Source organism: Semicossyphus pulcher, unplaced genomic scaffold, assembly GCF_022749685.1.
Source record: "Semicossyphus pulcher isolate SPU_LCO1_2020_fin unplaced genomic scaffold, fSemPul1.0.p SCAF_4, whole genome shotgun sequence".
Classification (NCBI taxonomy): domain Eukaryota; kingdom Metazoa; phylum Chordata; class Actinopteri; order Labriformes; family Labridae; genus Semicossyphus; species Semicossyphus pulcher.
In genome coordinates this window covers 2,225,382-2,242,454 of record NW_027211715.1, presented here as the reverse complement: position 1 = coordinate 2,242,454, position 17,073 = coordinate 2,225,382, and the positions used below count along the sequence as shown (strand labels likewise).

Sequence of the window (17,073 nt, the reverse complement as noted above, 5' to 3'; positions counted from 1 at the left end):
GGGATGACAATGCTCGAGCTATAGTTAATCAGGAGGAAAGTGTTTTGCTTTAAGTCATTAGCTAGCTAGCTGTGGATGACTGTTTGATGAATGGTCATAAACTTTGCCACAAATATTGAAGATCCCTTGGAGGATAATCCAAAGGACTTTGGTGATTCATCTACAGCCACAAAGTCAAACGTCAGTTTGTCCAAAACTTTACTTTATGACCAAAAAGAAACTCACCAGAAATGAGTCATCTATGATTTCAGTGCTAATATGTAGCCTGCAGAACTAAGATGGTGAACATAGTAAACATACATCACTATCTTAGCATTGTAATAAAGACATATTCGTATTAATGTTGGGGGGTAACACGCTAAAAAGTAATCTGTTACTCGGATTACTTTCTTGTTGTAACGAGTAACATAATGTGTTAGTTCTGCAAGTCAAGTAATTAGTTAGTTACAGCTGTGTCAGTGCGCATGTGTAGCTAGCTAACTCAGCTAGCGAGCTGTCAGAGAGGACAGCGTTTACTTTGTGTAAATATTTACATTATTCTGAATGTTTGGGTGAAAGGGACGAGAACAACATGACGGTGAAATGTAAGCTGTGTCTGGAGGAGAAGTGCTCGTCAGCTGAGGAGAGCTCGACTTCAAATGTGAAGCATCTGCAGCTAAACACAGCTCCACAACACTGGTGGGACTAAGAGCCCATGTTGTATTGTTGTCATGGAAACAGCTGTGCCTAATACTGTACGCCTCTGCCCAGTTCACTATCAGACTGTTAGCAGAATAAAGAGCTGTTAAGGTTATACTGCGTCTGTCAGTCCTGCAGAGTTACAGATTATGGGCCGTAAACGAGGCGACGCAACGACGGTAGAGCCGATACATTCACAGGTAGACGTACAGCAGGCGACACGCCGTCCTGATGATATAACAAACACGTGTAACGAGTCGCAAAGAGGGTTTAATTTTTGGTAACGCAACAGTTATCTACACTTTTAAAAGTAACATTACCCAACACTGCTAGTATTAAGTTCGCTAGCGGCGAACGTTACGGCCTCATCCAGTTATAACAAACAGTGCTGCACAGACGAGGCCAGCTGGGGCCAAACGTTCCTTCCTTTTCTGCTCCATTGTTCGTTTCCTTCTTCTAAATTTCCACCAGGAGCATGATGGGAAATCATTTTAACAATAAATCTAGTTGCAGTCTTGTAATTATCGACCCTGTAAGAATAAAATGTCTTTGTCACAGTGTTCTCATGTTTGCTGCTGTTACACATGGATGTAATAACAGCCTCTTACTAAACAAACATCTCAGATTCCAGCTTTAATTGTTACACAACTCCGAGCTGCTGTGACCGTTTCTGTGTAACGTCCTCGTTAGCTTTAATTTCTCCCAGCTGCTGTTAATGTCTTCATCTATATATAGATCACCAGCAAAGTGTTCTGCTGCAGAGCTCACTGTAGACACCGGGCCCAACAGTAGCTTCCTTTAGATTCCCACACACACACACACACACACTGAAACACACTTGAAAAGGACTCGTGGTGTACGCTGACTGTATAGAATTGAAGACTCAGACACATTCCCGTGTTTCAGCAGGGTGAGTGGAAAATGTAAAACCACAGTCGGCCGTGGAGATCGTTGAAACAGGTTCATTCAGTTACATAAATCTCACAGACCACCCAAAACTCTGCAAAATGTCGGTCCAAGTTTTAATGAATACACAGAGCAGCCGAGCTTTGAGTTAGAGATCTTTAGGGGTTCATTTCTAGTGCGCGTACTGATATCTGAGCGCTCCGACACTGAGGATAAAACCAAAGAGTAAGTATATTTAGAGCTGTCGCCGGGAACAACAGATACCAGTTGAAGTTTTTGATCAGTCCCAGAAGCAGAGCGGCCGTCACAACACTGAGAGTCCCGAGACAGCTGCCATTGTTTATGTGCGGCTGCTTTATTAAAGGCTTTGTCTCCCGTTAATTAAACGTCCTCCCCCCTGCAGGGGATGAGAGCGAGCTGTAAGACCTGCAGCTATATCTCAGCCGCTTACAGTTTAAACGTTAAGGCCACAATGTGCTCTTTCTGAGGTTAACGGCAGGGGAGCACGACAGAGACCCCCTTGTCTCGCTCTCAGCAGGGTGGTCCTGGAGTCTCAGAGCCGAGGTATGGAGAGCCAATTAAAGGTGCAGAGCGCCGAGGGAGGGATGCTCGCAGAGACATCCACACGTTCCCATTCTCTCGTAAACAAACATCCTTCTGTGTTTAATGGTGGAAGTCTGTTCTGATGCTAGGCGCTCCGTTTCTAATAATGCCTCATTTTTCGGGGGATGATCACTGAGCTTAGAGGAGCTCATTAGCGCTGCAGTGTCCATGTCTCGGTCAGCACAGCCTCGGTTATCACAGCATCTCTCTAAAACCTCCGGATCTGTGCCGAGATAAAGAGCAAAGACACAGAAACATCCTCCCCTCCTCCCTTATCCTCCTCTTCCTCTACTCCCCTTTCCCCCCGCTCTCCCCAGCGCTGCAACGCTTACCCACGATGCTCTCTGTGACGTGGTGCTCGTGCTGAAGCGCCCTGGCTCTGACACAAACAGCCCCGTTCTTGTGAGGTGAAATAAACACCAGCTCACAACTCATCAAAGCCTGTGAGATTCTACAATCCTCTTTAGGGGTGAGTGGATTATCCTTCCTAACCCAAATACTCTCTCCGCTCCCTGACTGACTGCCACGGCGGACAATCGTGTTGGGCCCGACTCCACAGACAGCACAAATTACCTCCGCTGAGGTGACGAGTCCGGGTCAGGCTGTCGGATACAGAGCCGTGTGGCTTCTCCTGCCTTGAAATGGTTTTGATTCTAAAGCAAAATGTATTCAGTGACTAATCAGCTGACTGACCTGTGGCTGACCCACGCGTCTGACTAACTCCTCGTTCCCTTCTTCCTTATTATTCTGAGAGCGGCAGCAGGCAGTCGTTCCTGACGGGCTCTGACTCCAAACTTTCTGACGCTCTTGAAGATATTCTCCCGACACCTGACGCGCAAGAACCCGAGAGAGGAGGAAAGAATATCGGGTTGCACCAGGAGGGAGCCTGCAGGTTTTTCTCACTGACAAATAGAACGTGTGGCGCACAGAGCGTGAGCGTGTGTGTGATATACGGGGGATTTCTTTGTGTGACAGAGAATGTGTGGAGTTTATTCCTGGAGCACTAATGAATGCGGGGATGCACACTCGCTTTTTACTCCCAGCTGAAATCTTCTCTTCTTATTAGAGAGCGAAAAAAGGCCGTGTTAATTTAATTTAACTGCCTGTGGACAGTTTTACAAATTCAAAGCAGGCGAGGCCCCTCGATCCCTTCTCCGCCGAATGCAAAGAAAACAACCTTTAACCAAGAGAGGCTTTATTAACTGATGTTCTGAGGTTGTATGCTGCCAGATTTCACTGTCATGTTTTGGCTTTACGAGTTGGTTCAAAGTGTTTTGGAAACAGCCGTTACTTCGCTCTCTTCAGAGCCACCAGACTCTGCCTTGAACACAGGAGAGCGACCACTGCCTCACTCTGTTTTCTGTGTTATTGTGTGTTACAGAGGCGGCACGGTGGTGCAGTGGTTAGCGCTGTCGCCTCACAGCTAGTATGTTCTTTGTTCGAGTTTGCACATTCTCCCCGTGCATGCGAGGGTTCCCTCCCGGTACTCCAGCTTCCTCTCACAGTCCAAACACATGCTCGTTAGGTTCATTGGTGACTCTAAATCGCCTGTAGGTGTGAGCGTGAGCGTGAAAGGTTGTCTGTCTCTACGTGTCAGCCCTGTGATTGACAGGTATAACCTCGCCTCTCACCCAATGACAGCTGGGATAGGCTCCAGCCCTCCCCCGTGACCCTGAACAGGATAAGCGGTATAAATAATAGATGTATGTTACAGAAATGTTGTACAATATTAACTAAACTACAAAGTCAAACAACAACAGCAGCAGACCAGCAGCACCTGTGTTCTGCAAGCTTTAAATGTTTTTGTAAATGGGGTTTGGTGGCTTTGAAGAGAGCGATGTGACGTGTGTTTCTGGTTTTACAAAATCATCTTCCTCTGAAACAAAAAGGTGTCTCTCTGTGGGATCCTTCCTGTAATCAGATAACAGCCCGATAACAACGAGGGTCTGTCAGAGGGAAGACAAGAACTTTTAGTGGAAGTGCGTCGATCAGCACGTCTGCCCCGGAGGATTGTGCTGCAGCCGTCAGGTCTGCTTCACCTTTAAGTCATTTAGGCCCAGACATGCGAACAAATCAGAGCATGTTTCAAATTATTGGAATCCCTGTTTTACTAACAGAAAACAGTTTTTCCATAACAGCTTCGGCTGAGACAAAGGAGTGACTTACTGAAGAAATAAGAACTGTGATTTAGAGAAGCACCTGTGGTCGCACACACAGACGCAGATTTTAATTGAATTTGATTTAAGGATTGAATCGAGCATTTTGTCTTGATTCGTTTAGTATTAGTCAATTCCTCCTTTATCACACGGCAAACACGTAAAGTAATGTTTGATGGGGGAACAGACAGACTGAGAGAGAGATTCATGGACAGAGAGGAAAGAGCAACGTAAAGATGGACAGAGTAATCCAGTTAATGATGAACTAGAGGAGTGTTAATCAGGGGACGCGCTGGTGTGTTGATTGGATCCGCCTGCTGTGAGGGGTAATCCCATCTGCCGCGAGAGGAGGGGGGGGGGTGAGACCGCAGCTCGGGGGGACGGTCTCAGCTGTGGGAGGATATTTTGGCTGAGCTTGTGTCCAAACGCAGATCTGCTGAAGGAGGGGGAGGCGAGGCGAGGCTGGGCGTGCCTTCTTACAGGACATGAAGACGAATGCAAACACAAAGTAGAAGTGAGCGCGCGCACGGCCCACGCAGCACATTCATCCCGTCTTTGTGTTCCGACTCTGGCTGAGCTCCCATACAGCCAGCAGCCGCTCGGCAGGTTTGGCTTCATGCATCTGTGTGTTTACGAGTGCGAGGGCCTGCCAGGCGAGTCAGCCGGTTAGCTGCAGCCCAAACTCTGAGTCATGCTTTTTCAGCCAATCAATACACACGATCATCAGTCCAGGCCTGACCTCATGATCGGGCCGGGAGGACGTTTATGCAGCTTTTATTGTGTTCGTATCTGGTTTCAACCCACAGAGCAATCTCATTTTTTGTCAACAGAGAGGAAGAGCACAGGAAGTAGTAAAAGTGATTTATTGTCTGCTCTCCGTCAGCTGGATCTCTGCTTACCTCACACATGTCCACCTCTACAGGGCTTTCTTCCAGCCCTGCAGTGAAATACTACGTGTACCTTTCTCTCACTGAACCGAGTCTAACTGTAATTCTCTCCACACGACAGTTCGCGATCACAGAGAATCCCCACTAGGCTGCTGTCCCATATTGCTCTTGGCACCCTTTAGCCTATATTTCTCGCTCTGTGCCACACTAGCCCTTGGCAGTGTCCTGTTTTCTCTACCTCCACGTGCCACGGTACAACCGCCTGACACACAGCCAGCACTGATCAGCCCGTCCCCAAACCCTGGCGCTCAGCGGGGCGCCGTTCACGTGAGAGATTAACTCCACGCTGCTCTCCTCTCCGCTCTGCAGGACGCTCGCATCGTACCCCTCCTCCAGATTAGCCCGCTGCAGACAGGAGGCTGTCGAAAATGTTCCATGTTAAACACGTCAGGCCTGAAAGAGCCCAAACAGCAGCCAGACTGTGAGCCAGCCAGGGGCGAAGGTTAACACACGTCTACTTCCACAATACACACATCCTCAGTGATACGGGGAGGGAACGAGGGCAAAGATTCAGCACAGGTATGAAAGTTCTCGGCAGTGTACAAAATAAATCACTTTTAAATAAGGCCCATCAAACTATCTCGTTAGAAGATTTATTTAAAGTTTAAGGTGGCGAAGAAAGACTACATTTTTACTTGATTTGGAAAAAGCAGACAGCAGAAATATCCAGTTCATCTGCATTCTTTTGACAGAGGACATGCCAACATTCTGAGTGAAACGAGGGGAACGAAAACTCCTGTTATGCTCCAAAGAAGGAGGAACTTGTTGACAAAGAATGCTGACAGACGCTCAAGATATACGATTTTCAGTTAAATAAATGTCTGTTAAGTCTCTGTCTCTATATCTATCACCGAATGAGGTAACACAATGGTGACTGAGCCTGTGGCCCACTGATGAAAGCCTTTGCATTTGCAGTATATAGTATTATTATGGGCTGGGTGTCTGTGGCGCCGCCCAGTTAGTGACGCGTTTTCCATCAGCCAGCAGTGGTTGGTCTGCCAGAGAGGGTAGGCGGAGCTAAGCGGCTGCTTTTCCGCTCTCTGCAAGTGTTGCGAGTAAACAGTAATCTACTATGGCTGAACAAACAAAGAAAAGATGGATGACTACAGATACAACTTCAACAAGAAGTGAAAATCCAAAGAAGAAGAAACAAACTCGACGCTCAGATGAAGCAAACAGTCTGAAAAGGAAAGCGACCGTCAGCCAGGAAAATCAAGAGTTACAACCGGAGCCGACCGTGGACGTCACACATGCAGCACTGTCAACACTGTGCTTCTGTAATTACCATTTATCACCACAGGTGCCGCCAAAGAGAACGAAGCTGAGATCTTCAAGATTACAACTTTAATATGGACGTCAGTGGCCGCTCAGCTCGCAGCTTCCACATCGGATGTCTTGTGTCCACCAAAGAGCGACACAGAAACACAGATCATTAACATGAAACTGCGTTTGTTTTCTGGGCGTTTGTCTCTCTGAAGTTCATTAGTTTGGTACAGGAGGAGACCTGAGTCGACTTGGCTCCTGTTAAACCCTCATGATGGATGAAAACTAAAGAACTCCCGACCTCGAAACAAGCTGAGCTAACGTTAGCAGCAGCTCAACTCACAGCCCCGCCCGACGTCCTGTGTTGGCAGAAGAGCACAGAGAGACGCCTGTTTTAAATGTGAAACTGCTTTATTCAGAGTTTTTACTGATTTTAATTACTTGGTCCATTTATTTTGAAGAGGAGGAGAACTCTGGGTAATTTGGCTCCCATAAAAAGCCTCATGAACACTGAAGGAATCCTAACCCAGAAAGAAGCCGCCTCTCATCCCCTCCTCTCCTTCTGTTTGTGTGAGAGCGACAGAGACTCAGATTCTTAAATGACTTTGTAGTTTTTTAAGAATCTTTACTCTCATAACGTCCAACAGCCTTAAAACATGTGACAGAGTTCTGTTCTGCAGCGGCTCAGTCGGGTCTTTAAACCCTCTCTGCCTGCTGACACTAATCTCGCTCACCTTGCTGCTGTTTCTGCTCCAGCAGAGACACATCTGACAGGAAGTCTCTGCTAAAGTAAACACTCTGACCTGCTACTCACTCCTTCATGAATAATGCATACATACATATATCTTCTGCGCTTATGTGAGCATGCATTTACACATGCAACGTGCAAACTTCAATTATACATCGTGAGACGTGTTTATGTGTGTGTTTGTTTCCTGAGTGTTTCATGACATTTATGCATCCACTGTTTGTTTGTGCACAACTTCAGTGTGTCCTCTGCATGTGTCCTTGCAGCACATGTGTGTGTTACGCTCTTGCACACTTTGCCTACCCATGCATATAAATGCTCCCACAGCTGACTCACTGAATCTGCTTCATGCAAAGAGAAATAATTAAGCTGATTTAGTGTTATCTCTTTTCAGAGAGCTGTGGAAGTTGTTGAGGGTGAGGAGGAGCCTGATCCGTATCTCTCAGCCGATCTCCCCCCGGCCTTTGCTGTATTTCTGGCCTGCTTGATACAGAGAGACAGGGAGAGCTGCCTCACTACAGAACACGGATTAAAATTTAATCCAAACAAAAGTGTAATTAGTGAAGCCTGCCTCACACTTGAAGCAGTGCCACGGCCACAGAGAGCACAACATTTCACCCGAGGTGGACCTGGCACAAAGAGAACGACTGGTATTGTTCAGATCCGGCTTGTGTGCGGCGTCCGCGCGGCTGTAATCCTGTTAGAGAGCGCCCATGCTGAAGACGTCCGGAGAGCTGTGTTGATCAAACACCCCGTAGATGAGGCCTGAAAGGGACGGAAGCTAAGCTAATCATAGTGTTTAAGACGTCCCAGCACAGCCCCAGAAATGAACACAGATTAATCATTAATGCTCTACAGCACGGCGCTGTGATTATCAGGGGAGGCCATGTGGGCTGGGGGGAGGGAGGAAGCCAGGTCTAATGTGTGTGTGCATGAAGTCAGGAGTGTAGAAATCACAGTCTCGATGCTGTCCTGTGTGTGTCGGTGCTGCTGTTTTATTGGCTGCTGCTGACAGAGGGAAACGGCAGTAACCACATTAAGCATTTCATCACAGAGAAACATTTACTCTCCCCGTGCATTGTTAGCCAATATATTCTGTATACAAGCCCGCGCACGCACGTTTATGTGTGAGCAAGACTGATCGCAGCCACTTTTACTTTTCCCACGCAGCATAAACTGACTGTGGTAATCATTTAAATTGAAACAAATCAGGAGAGAGAGGAGGGAGGGAGATGAGTGGAGAGAGGAAGGAGGATAAATATACGGTGGTCACACGGGGGGAGCTGGAGGCGGCTCCTGTCAACAGTATGGATAAAGACAAATGGAGTGCCACTGCTCTCCAGCCAGGCAGAAAAACACCACGTCCGCGATGTCTGCTCCTGGTTTGTCTCTCTGTCATGTCATAATCAGCAGAAAGCTCACTGTCACAGGAGCAGAAACACTCCAGCACACACGCCGTCTGCCGGACTGTCGATAACTCTCACTCTGAGGGAAACGTCTGATTTACAAACGACTCCTCGTGCTGGGCGTGCTCAGTGCCATCAACACGCTGGATTATGTTTAACCCAAGCAGCAACCGATGTGGACGTACCAAAAGCTGCAGTTCCTCTGGTGTCCACTTGAGGCTGCCTCCAGCAGTGAGTCAGTCCCCATAGAGCCCCATGTTAAACTTTACAGCAGAAATAAACATGTTTACAGCCTGGTACAAAAAACAGTTTTTTACTAACCCTGTCTCCGCCGCGTTTGTGACGCAGCAGAAAAGAGACCGACAGGAGTATAATTCACTGGCAATGGGAAAAGAGACAATCTGCATCTTTAAGCGGGTCTCCCCGGGTCTGAAAAACCTGCGGCAACACGCTAATTTAGGTAGGAAAGTCGTATCAGAGAATGGCGTGAGCAAGCAGTGAGTTTGCTACGATCCACGAGCTCTCTTAACTTCTTTAGTGTGATAAATAAACCGCTGTGGTCGGCTAACACCACAAACAGAATCTCCCTCTGTGGCAGCCATGACGGTGAACTTGCTCACGACTCTTCAGCTCCGATAACTTAGCGTCTTTGAACCCCTCGCTCCTCTCCAGCTCCACCCTCTCATCCAGACATGGCCACTTCTGGATCCAAAACAACAACATGGCCACCGCCACTAAGTCAAAGTCAAGGCTTCAAGAGGGCAGTCAGCAAACCAGTGGATGATGTCACAGTTGCTATGTCCATTATTCATACAGGCTATGGTATGGCCAGATGGGAGGCAGGCACAGGAAGTGACCTTACACCCTCCTGTCTCCTCTCATCTCCTCTTCCTCCCTTCCTCCACTTCATTTCCATCCTCTCCTCCTCCTATTCTTCCTCTCTACAGGATTTCATCTCGCCTCCTCTCTTCTTCCAACCAATTTGCCTACTTCGCCCTTCTTCCCGCTCTCCCCTCTCCTCTTTGGCATCCATCGCCGTGCAATATGGGCTGTTGGTGTCTGCAGGAGCCAAAGCCCCGCTCAGCGGAGAGCGCATACAATGAAATGAGGGATTTGTGAGGCGCTCCATTGTTCCATGTATTCATGCAGTATAATGGGACATTTCCGGCAGGCTGGAGAGCCGAGCGTATAGCCCAGCTCGGGGATCAGAGAGCTCTGGCTTCACACGGAGCTGCTGAATATAGTCGACATTAACTTCCCACACAAAGAGCGTCTGAGGGCCAATACAGAGCGAGAACAACACTCAGAGGACGAGCAGCCAAGAGCAGAGAGGGAGTGACGTAGGCTGGGAAGGGAACAGAAGTCTGCTGGGTTTTTATGCTTCAGCTGGCTGATCAGATAATTATTCAATGAGCTGTTTTCATCTTTATATATTCAGTCACGTCGGATTCTTAAAGAAAACACCTGCTCAAGATCAGCTGCTTTTCTCTGTTTTATGTTTGTGAATGGAAGATGAAGACAAAAAAAGCAACATGAAGACGTCTCTCTGAGCTCAGAGGAAGTGAGACGAGCGTCTTTATCACTTTCACCTTCTTTTAAACTAAACATGAAGAATAAGTGCAGAAAGATCAACAGATTAATAATGACATTATTGTATCTTTAGGGGCGTCTGTCCCAGGTGTCAACATTCATCAACAACACCAAACGTGCTGTCCATCTCTGCTCTGCAGCACTCAAACGTGAGGACTCTCTCTGCTTCAGATCTTTGTAAACTGAATATTCTTGCGTCTGGGACAAAGCACCAACAGAACAACGTTTTCCTCCAGCGGATGGAAACCAAAACAATCATTTTTTTATATTTTCAACGTCCGCTCAGTCGACAGATGGACGATCAGGAGAGTAATGGTTAGCTGCAGCCGTGATGTTGATGCACAGGATAAGACGTTTGTTTCCATGGTGTCAAAATTCACAACAACGTGCTCTCTGTGTTTGTCGATAAAAACTGCTCATGAAATATTAATGAAACACAAAGAACTGTAGTGAAAATGTGCAGCAGCTTCAGCACTGATGGTGATAAACAGATGAGTACATAAAGGATAGTTTACTGTGTACCGAGGGTTGGCTGCTTCTCTCTGTGTCGTATCGTCTTCTTACTTTGACATCCTTTGAACAAAACGATCAACATGTTCGCAAACATGGTTAAAAGGTCGGCTGCTGATGAGGTCGATCTTTGCTCTAATGACGAGACGCCGACACCAGCGTGCCGTCCATCTGTGTGTTTGTGTCGATACATGAAATATTAATGAGATGGTGATCAAATGTGCACCAACAGGTTAAAGTGTTATTTATGTACTGATGTGGATGGTGGCGTGCACGTCGTACACTCTCTGCTGAACAGCGTCCACGTGACAGAAGCAGCTATGAATGTTTAACGCTGAGGTGAAAGTCAACAAACACACCGTCGCTACAACCGCCCTTATGCTGAGCAGGAACACACACACACACACACACACACACACACACACACACAAACACAGTGTAAAAGCCTACAACTGTGAGCAAAAGCGTGCTGACATTTCACTCAGATCAATACACACTCACATGCTGCTGGAGAGACACACACACACACACACACACACACACACACACACACACACACACACACAGAGAGAGAGAGAGAGAGAGAGAGAGAGAGAGACCATGCTGCAGTGCTGGAGCATCACAACTGTCCTGGACAGCACAAAGCTCAACCTGCTGCCTGCAGCCAACGAGCAGGGCACCAGGAAGCCGTCCTCACCTCCCGTTCACACCACAGAGAAACACTTGCTCTCTGAGAGTGACGATACAACATGTAAACACCAGAGCTGAGCCACACACACACACACACACACACACACACACACACACACACACACACACAGAGCCTGATAAAAGTGACAGACGTGCACAACAACACAGTAACGTGGCTGCTGATGGAGGGAGGTGACGATGGGGGGATGTTGATGGAGGGATGCAGGCGGATGCTGACTGTTGTTGTACTCACAGCTCGGAGTAGAGGATGTGCAGGTTGCCCAAATTGTCAGTGTAGTTGGCCGGGCTGAGCCAGGGCAGCACCAGCAGCAACAGAGCCTTCATGGTCAACGCTCTCCTCTTTTTCTCCCTTCTTCTTCTCCTCTCTGCGCTGAAGTCTCTCCTCTTCTATTCCCCCCTCCTCCCCCTCCTCCTCCTCCACCTCGAATTCTCCGAACCTGGCCGTGCTGACCCCCCCTCCTTCCTTCTCCAGAGGCGCTCTCAGACAGAAATAATCCTTCTCTTCCTACCTTTAGAGCCTCTTTCTTTCCCTCTGCTCCCCCTCTTTCTCTCTACCTCAGTGTCTGTGAGCGGAGCAGGTTCCTCCTCTGCCTCAGGCTGGCTGCCTGGTCATCTCAGCTGCAGAGGCAAACGGGCCGGTTGCCAGAGATTGAAGACGGAGCGGAGGAGGAGGAAGAAGCAGCAGAAGCAGGTGCAGAGGAGAAGTCCGGCTGTGGCACAAGAGGAAGAGCAGAAAGTGCAAGAAGAGGAGGAAGGAGAGCCATGCAAAGGTGGCACATTTGGAATACAATTTGAGATGTGCAGCCCCTTAATCTGCTCTGGGCACTGGCGAGTTGTAAGAGGATTTGCGCTCGTATGCGTGTGTGTGCTTGTCTGTCGCCCTGGTTGGTGCGTGTGCGCGCGTGTGTATGTCAGAGCGAACAGCGCAGGCTGTGACTTATACTGCAGCAGAAACCACTGAGGGGGGAGATGGAGCAGACCAAACACAGGCAGGAGGGGGGAGAGGTACCTGGTGCTGCTCTGATTGGCTGTGGCTTCTTCACACGCGCACACACACGTACACTCAGAGATACACACACACACGTACAACCTCTGCATTCACCTCCCCCCTCCTGCACATATGTTGGCCCGTGGAGGGGAGGATGAGGAGGGGGAGAATATGCTGCCTGAAAGCCTCACCCCTCCCCTCAGCGATGGACTGCTCCCTGTGCAGCAGATTGGTCTGATCGCTCTGAAGAATCTGCCTACATGTGTGGAAAAGAGAGAAAAGACCAAAACACAGCAGCAGATCGATGTGCTCGGCTGTGACGGAGGCTCGGCACTCTGAGTGACAGCAGAGACACAGAGAGGAAGAGGATGTGCAACACATCTTTAGAGGAGTGCACATTTCATTCATGCAGGCGGTCATTCATACAATCATTTAATCTAAGGGAACACACACACACACACACACACACACACACGGGGGGGGGGGGGTACAGGAGGATATGTAAACACAACAAGGAAGAGGAAATGTTCAGCGAGCAGTTGTTTTACAGGAAAGAAACTCTGCTACTGATTTAATAATGATTTTCATTCCTCCGCTGAAGAAATAGTCCCTCAGATTCTACAGTGGAAACTGCTTTAATGGCAGCAGTACTCTGAAGCCTCCTGAACATGAGCCAACTGTTAGAAGTTACATTTAACTGAACATTTCCACTGACGGTGACGGAGACGAGGCGAACAGGACACAAGAATCAGTGCATCATTCAGCTCGTCTATGTGAACGTCTCTTTCTTTCTCTCTGCTGTTTTTCTCTCTTCTTTTTCCCAGTAAACCGACTGACATTTAATTTACCGGATTCTCTCTGCTGACTGAAGAAGCAGACCTTACAATCGAGAAAGAAACCGCTGTAACATTTCCTTTCCATAATTGATCGATTACAAACTCGACATGGTGCAAACAGATGGCAGGCTGTGATTTCTGTGTTTTGAATGCGTAATGAAAGAAACTGAAAATAGAGTTGAAATAACTTTTAGACGTTTTTATTCATAGCTCACTTTTTGCCTGCCCACCAAAAAATAGACTGCGTCTTATATTCGGGTGCGGCTTACGCACGGATCACACAGGATCCGTGTCCAGCGCGTTCCGTCTGCGCCGCGGTTTTGGTCCGTCAGACGGTACGAGCCCTCGTGCGTGTCTGATCCGCAGCGCAGTGGAGCGCTGTCCTAAGCAGCTGGATTCGCGAGATCACAAGATGACGGGAGAACTACGTTATCGTGCGAGAATTGCAAAATCACGCGATAACATCGATGTTAAAACAGAGCAACACACAAACAGTTCAGGTCGATCATCGGCTCATCTGGAGATCATTCTGTGATTTCTGTGCTTTTACCATGGCTGAGGACACTGCTTCATTCAAAGTGTTTCAGTGTGTTGTGATGAAATCGGAGATAAACGGGAGTCTGTACCGGTCTGTACATGGTGTTTTATTTTGAAATGACCGGATGCTGTGTGCTGTTTTCGTGTGTGACTTCCTGTTTGGAACGATCTGCTCCGTTCAGCTTGAAGCGTGCTTGAAGCTTAAAGGCTCCAGGTGGTTGCAGGAAGGTGTGCAAATAGAAGCCAACAGTTATTGTCCGTGTCGGCGTGTCAGAGCACGAGTGTGTTTGAGTTACGTTTATCCGTTTTATGTTGTGTATCACGGATCCCTGATTTTGTTTAACTGGATCGCAGCATCGGAACTGGAAACACGCATGTGGACGTTGGTTTTGTTGCTGCAGCCAGATTTGACAGGACTCCTTTCTGCAGTCTGATACGACTCGGTGTGTCCCTGAGATCAGGTTGAATCAGAACATCCCTAAGAAACGTCTGCTGTACAGAAAAACAGATCGTACAATGCTGTAACTAACCAATCAGGGTGGAGTATCCTACCCAGCGGGGTAATAACAAAGGTTAACCACATCTGTCATCACTTCCTGCTCTGATAGGCTGCGCAGAGCTCCTGGGAAGCACTTAGAGCTGACGGGGGAGAGGTGTGTGCTGATGGACTGTGCTCGCTGTTCATTTGAAGGTGCTGAACACAGGTCGCTCTGAGAGGCTGTTAGAGGCGTGTTTGTGTTTCCTCTATCGTCCCCTTCTCTTTCTTTAATCTGTTCCCTCTGTCTTCTGAACCAAACACAGATGCTGCAATTCTTCTCATCTATTTTCATCCCATTAAACGTCAAATCTCCCCCTCAGTCCCTGTCAGACAGTGTTTGTTTGGCTCTTTTATTCTAAGTCGAGGAAGTTTTACTCGGCATCGTGCAGCATTTTCCATCCCTTCCTTTCCCCCCTTCTTTCCTCTTCTTACCTTTTTTCCTGCTTATCCTATTTCCACAGCGCTGAGCTGTCTGCTACCCTGCAGAAAGACACTTAACTGGTGTAAATACCCTGTCTGAATGAATATTTCATGGGTGGAGGTGGTGTGGTTACAGGCAGGGTTTTGTCTCTGTGTGTGTGTGTGTGTGTGTGTGTGTGTGTGTGTTAATGCATGCATGTGTGCATACTGAGCTCTCCTGCGGTATTTGAACAGTACGCACAGAAACAAGACCACAGGGCGCGCAGGAAATGGAAATGTAATTGGATTGTGACAGGAAGCAGTTTGTGAACAGAAGCCAGCCTGCCCCACAGGAGTCGTTACAAACACCAGCACATTAACTCACACACACACACACACACACACACACACACACACACACACACACACTCGCACACTCGCATCATTATTACCTTTCATTACACACTTTCACTCTGCCAGTTCCTCACACTGAAGTGAACATGGTCTTTTATATGACACAGTAAATGCCCTCTCCTCGGTGTGTCGGGATCATACGTGAAAACCAAGGGGCCTGTCTGTGCGAGATACTGACTACAGAAGATAAGGTAAACACTCAGACAACGTGCAGTATTAAAGGAAAAATATCCTTTACTCAACTAGCGTCTGTGAGAGTGAGCAGCATGCTACAGGTGTCTGCTGGGTAATAAATGATGTGTGGTGATGTACAGCTATTCTCTACTGCAGAGGGATTAAAGGACGACCTGGGGAAGCTGCCTGAGAGCAGGGTAAGGTTCAACGTTAGCTAAAAAGTTACAAAGTTGAGGAGAGACGTCATGTATGCATAACAAGTAGCTAGCAGAAGGAACGACAGTGTTATGTATAAAGCCGGAGATATTCCCAAGCTCTGTTTGGTGCATATGAGCAGTAGAGGCAGTGTAGAGGCAGAGGGGACGCGACAGGGTCAACTCAGCAGCAGGGACAACAACGGTCAAACAGCTGCAGACAGATAAGTTCTGTTTTAGAAGTCGCCGTGGAAACCTGCAAAACTAAATGGGAACAAGTCCGGGAGCATTACGTCCGAGCAAGGAGGAACATGTTGGAGAGACGGAGCGGGGACGGAGCAGACGGTGTGTTCTGTCTGAACACACAGAAGCTGTTTCTGCTGTGACCTCAGAGCGAACATCACAGTAACCTCCTCGAGTGTCTCCATGTCTGTTGTTTACATCCTGCACATACAGTGGCTGCATACGGCCTGAGCTCTCAGGTGCGCCCTCCACCACACGTGTAGTGCAGTTACGTTCATGGCGGTTGTGTACGCAAAGTTACACAAAGTTAAGCAGCAAGTATATCTGCAGTCGGCTGTAAGAGTTGACAGGTTGTGGTCATTAAAAACACATCCAGCCAATGACTTTCTGAAGGTTTTGAGTCAAATCAACCTCGTTTTTAACTCTTCAGAGGAAAAACATTAACAAGCCGAGGAAATGTTTGCAGCAGTACAGCTCACAGTCGCGAAGCCACGACCAGGAGGGTCGTAGAGACGCTGATTGTTAAAGTAAAACTCCTTTGTACAGTGTTTTACCGGTTTTAATCACCCTGTCTGTTTGTTTTGGAATGATAAACAATTAATGAATCCAAATCTAAAATCAAGCAGCTCAGCTCGCAGCCTCTCCTGACGTCCCGTGCCCGTCAAAGATCTTCAGAGAAATAACAATTTTTAATTTAAAACCTCTGGAATGATAAACATCCTCCTTTTGAGGCTGCTGCTGCTGCTGCTGCTGCTTTGTTTGTTTGCACTGACGTTGGTTAAAAACAAAAGTTCAACGACTGAATGGACAAAACTCGCCTTCTTATGAAGCCACGTTGGAGAAATATATGAAGTCAAATAGTTCATGCTGCCTGCACATTTTAGGGCGTAGCTTTCAAGGAGTAAAAATCGGTAGGCTGAAAGCTCTAAGTGGATGATTTCAACATATTGACGGAGGGAAACATGCACTGAACATTTGACCTGAGGAAAAACATTACTGAGAACATGAAAGTCTCCTTATTGAGTCATACTGAGAGGATATCGAGCTGAGGAACACAAGACCCCGGCACCACAGATACACTCAGAAAAGCTCGATGGAGATGTGAGACTCTGCAGAAGCTGCTTCAGTTAAAGGAATAACCAAAAGTGTTGCTCAGAATTTGCATGAGGTGTCGAGAGGCTGGGAAAAATGTGGACAGTAAAACAGGTTAGCTCACCCACCTGCCACGAGGC

The 17,073-nt window shown here is 47.7% G+C and overlaps 1 protein-coding gene across 4 annotated transcripts in view; it reads right to left on the bottom strand.

Moving 5' to 3' along the window:
- The window catches only part of lnx1 (ligand of numb-protein X 1), a 49,228-nt gene that overhangs the window by 19,743 nt on the left and 12,412 nt on the right, over window positions 1-17,073 (bottom strand). For 2 of the 4 annotated variants that reach the window (XM_069680394.1, XM_069680395.1), the window contains exon 1: window positions 11,751-11,886. The exons of the other annotated variants lie outside the window; for them this stretch is intronic. In XM_069680394.1, the coding sequence (XP_069536495.1) occupies window positions 11,751-11,842 (92 nt within the window). In that variant the 5' untranslated portion in view covers window positions 11,843-11,886. Of the gene's footprint in view, window positions 1-11,750; window positions 11,887-17,073 lie in introns of those variants that run through there. 4 annotated transcript variants of the gene reach the window in all.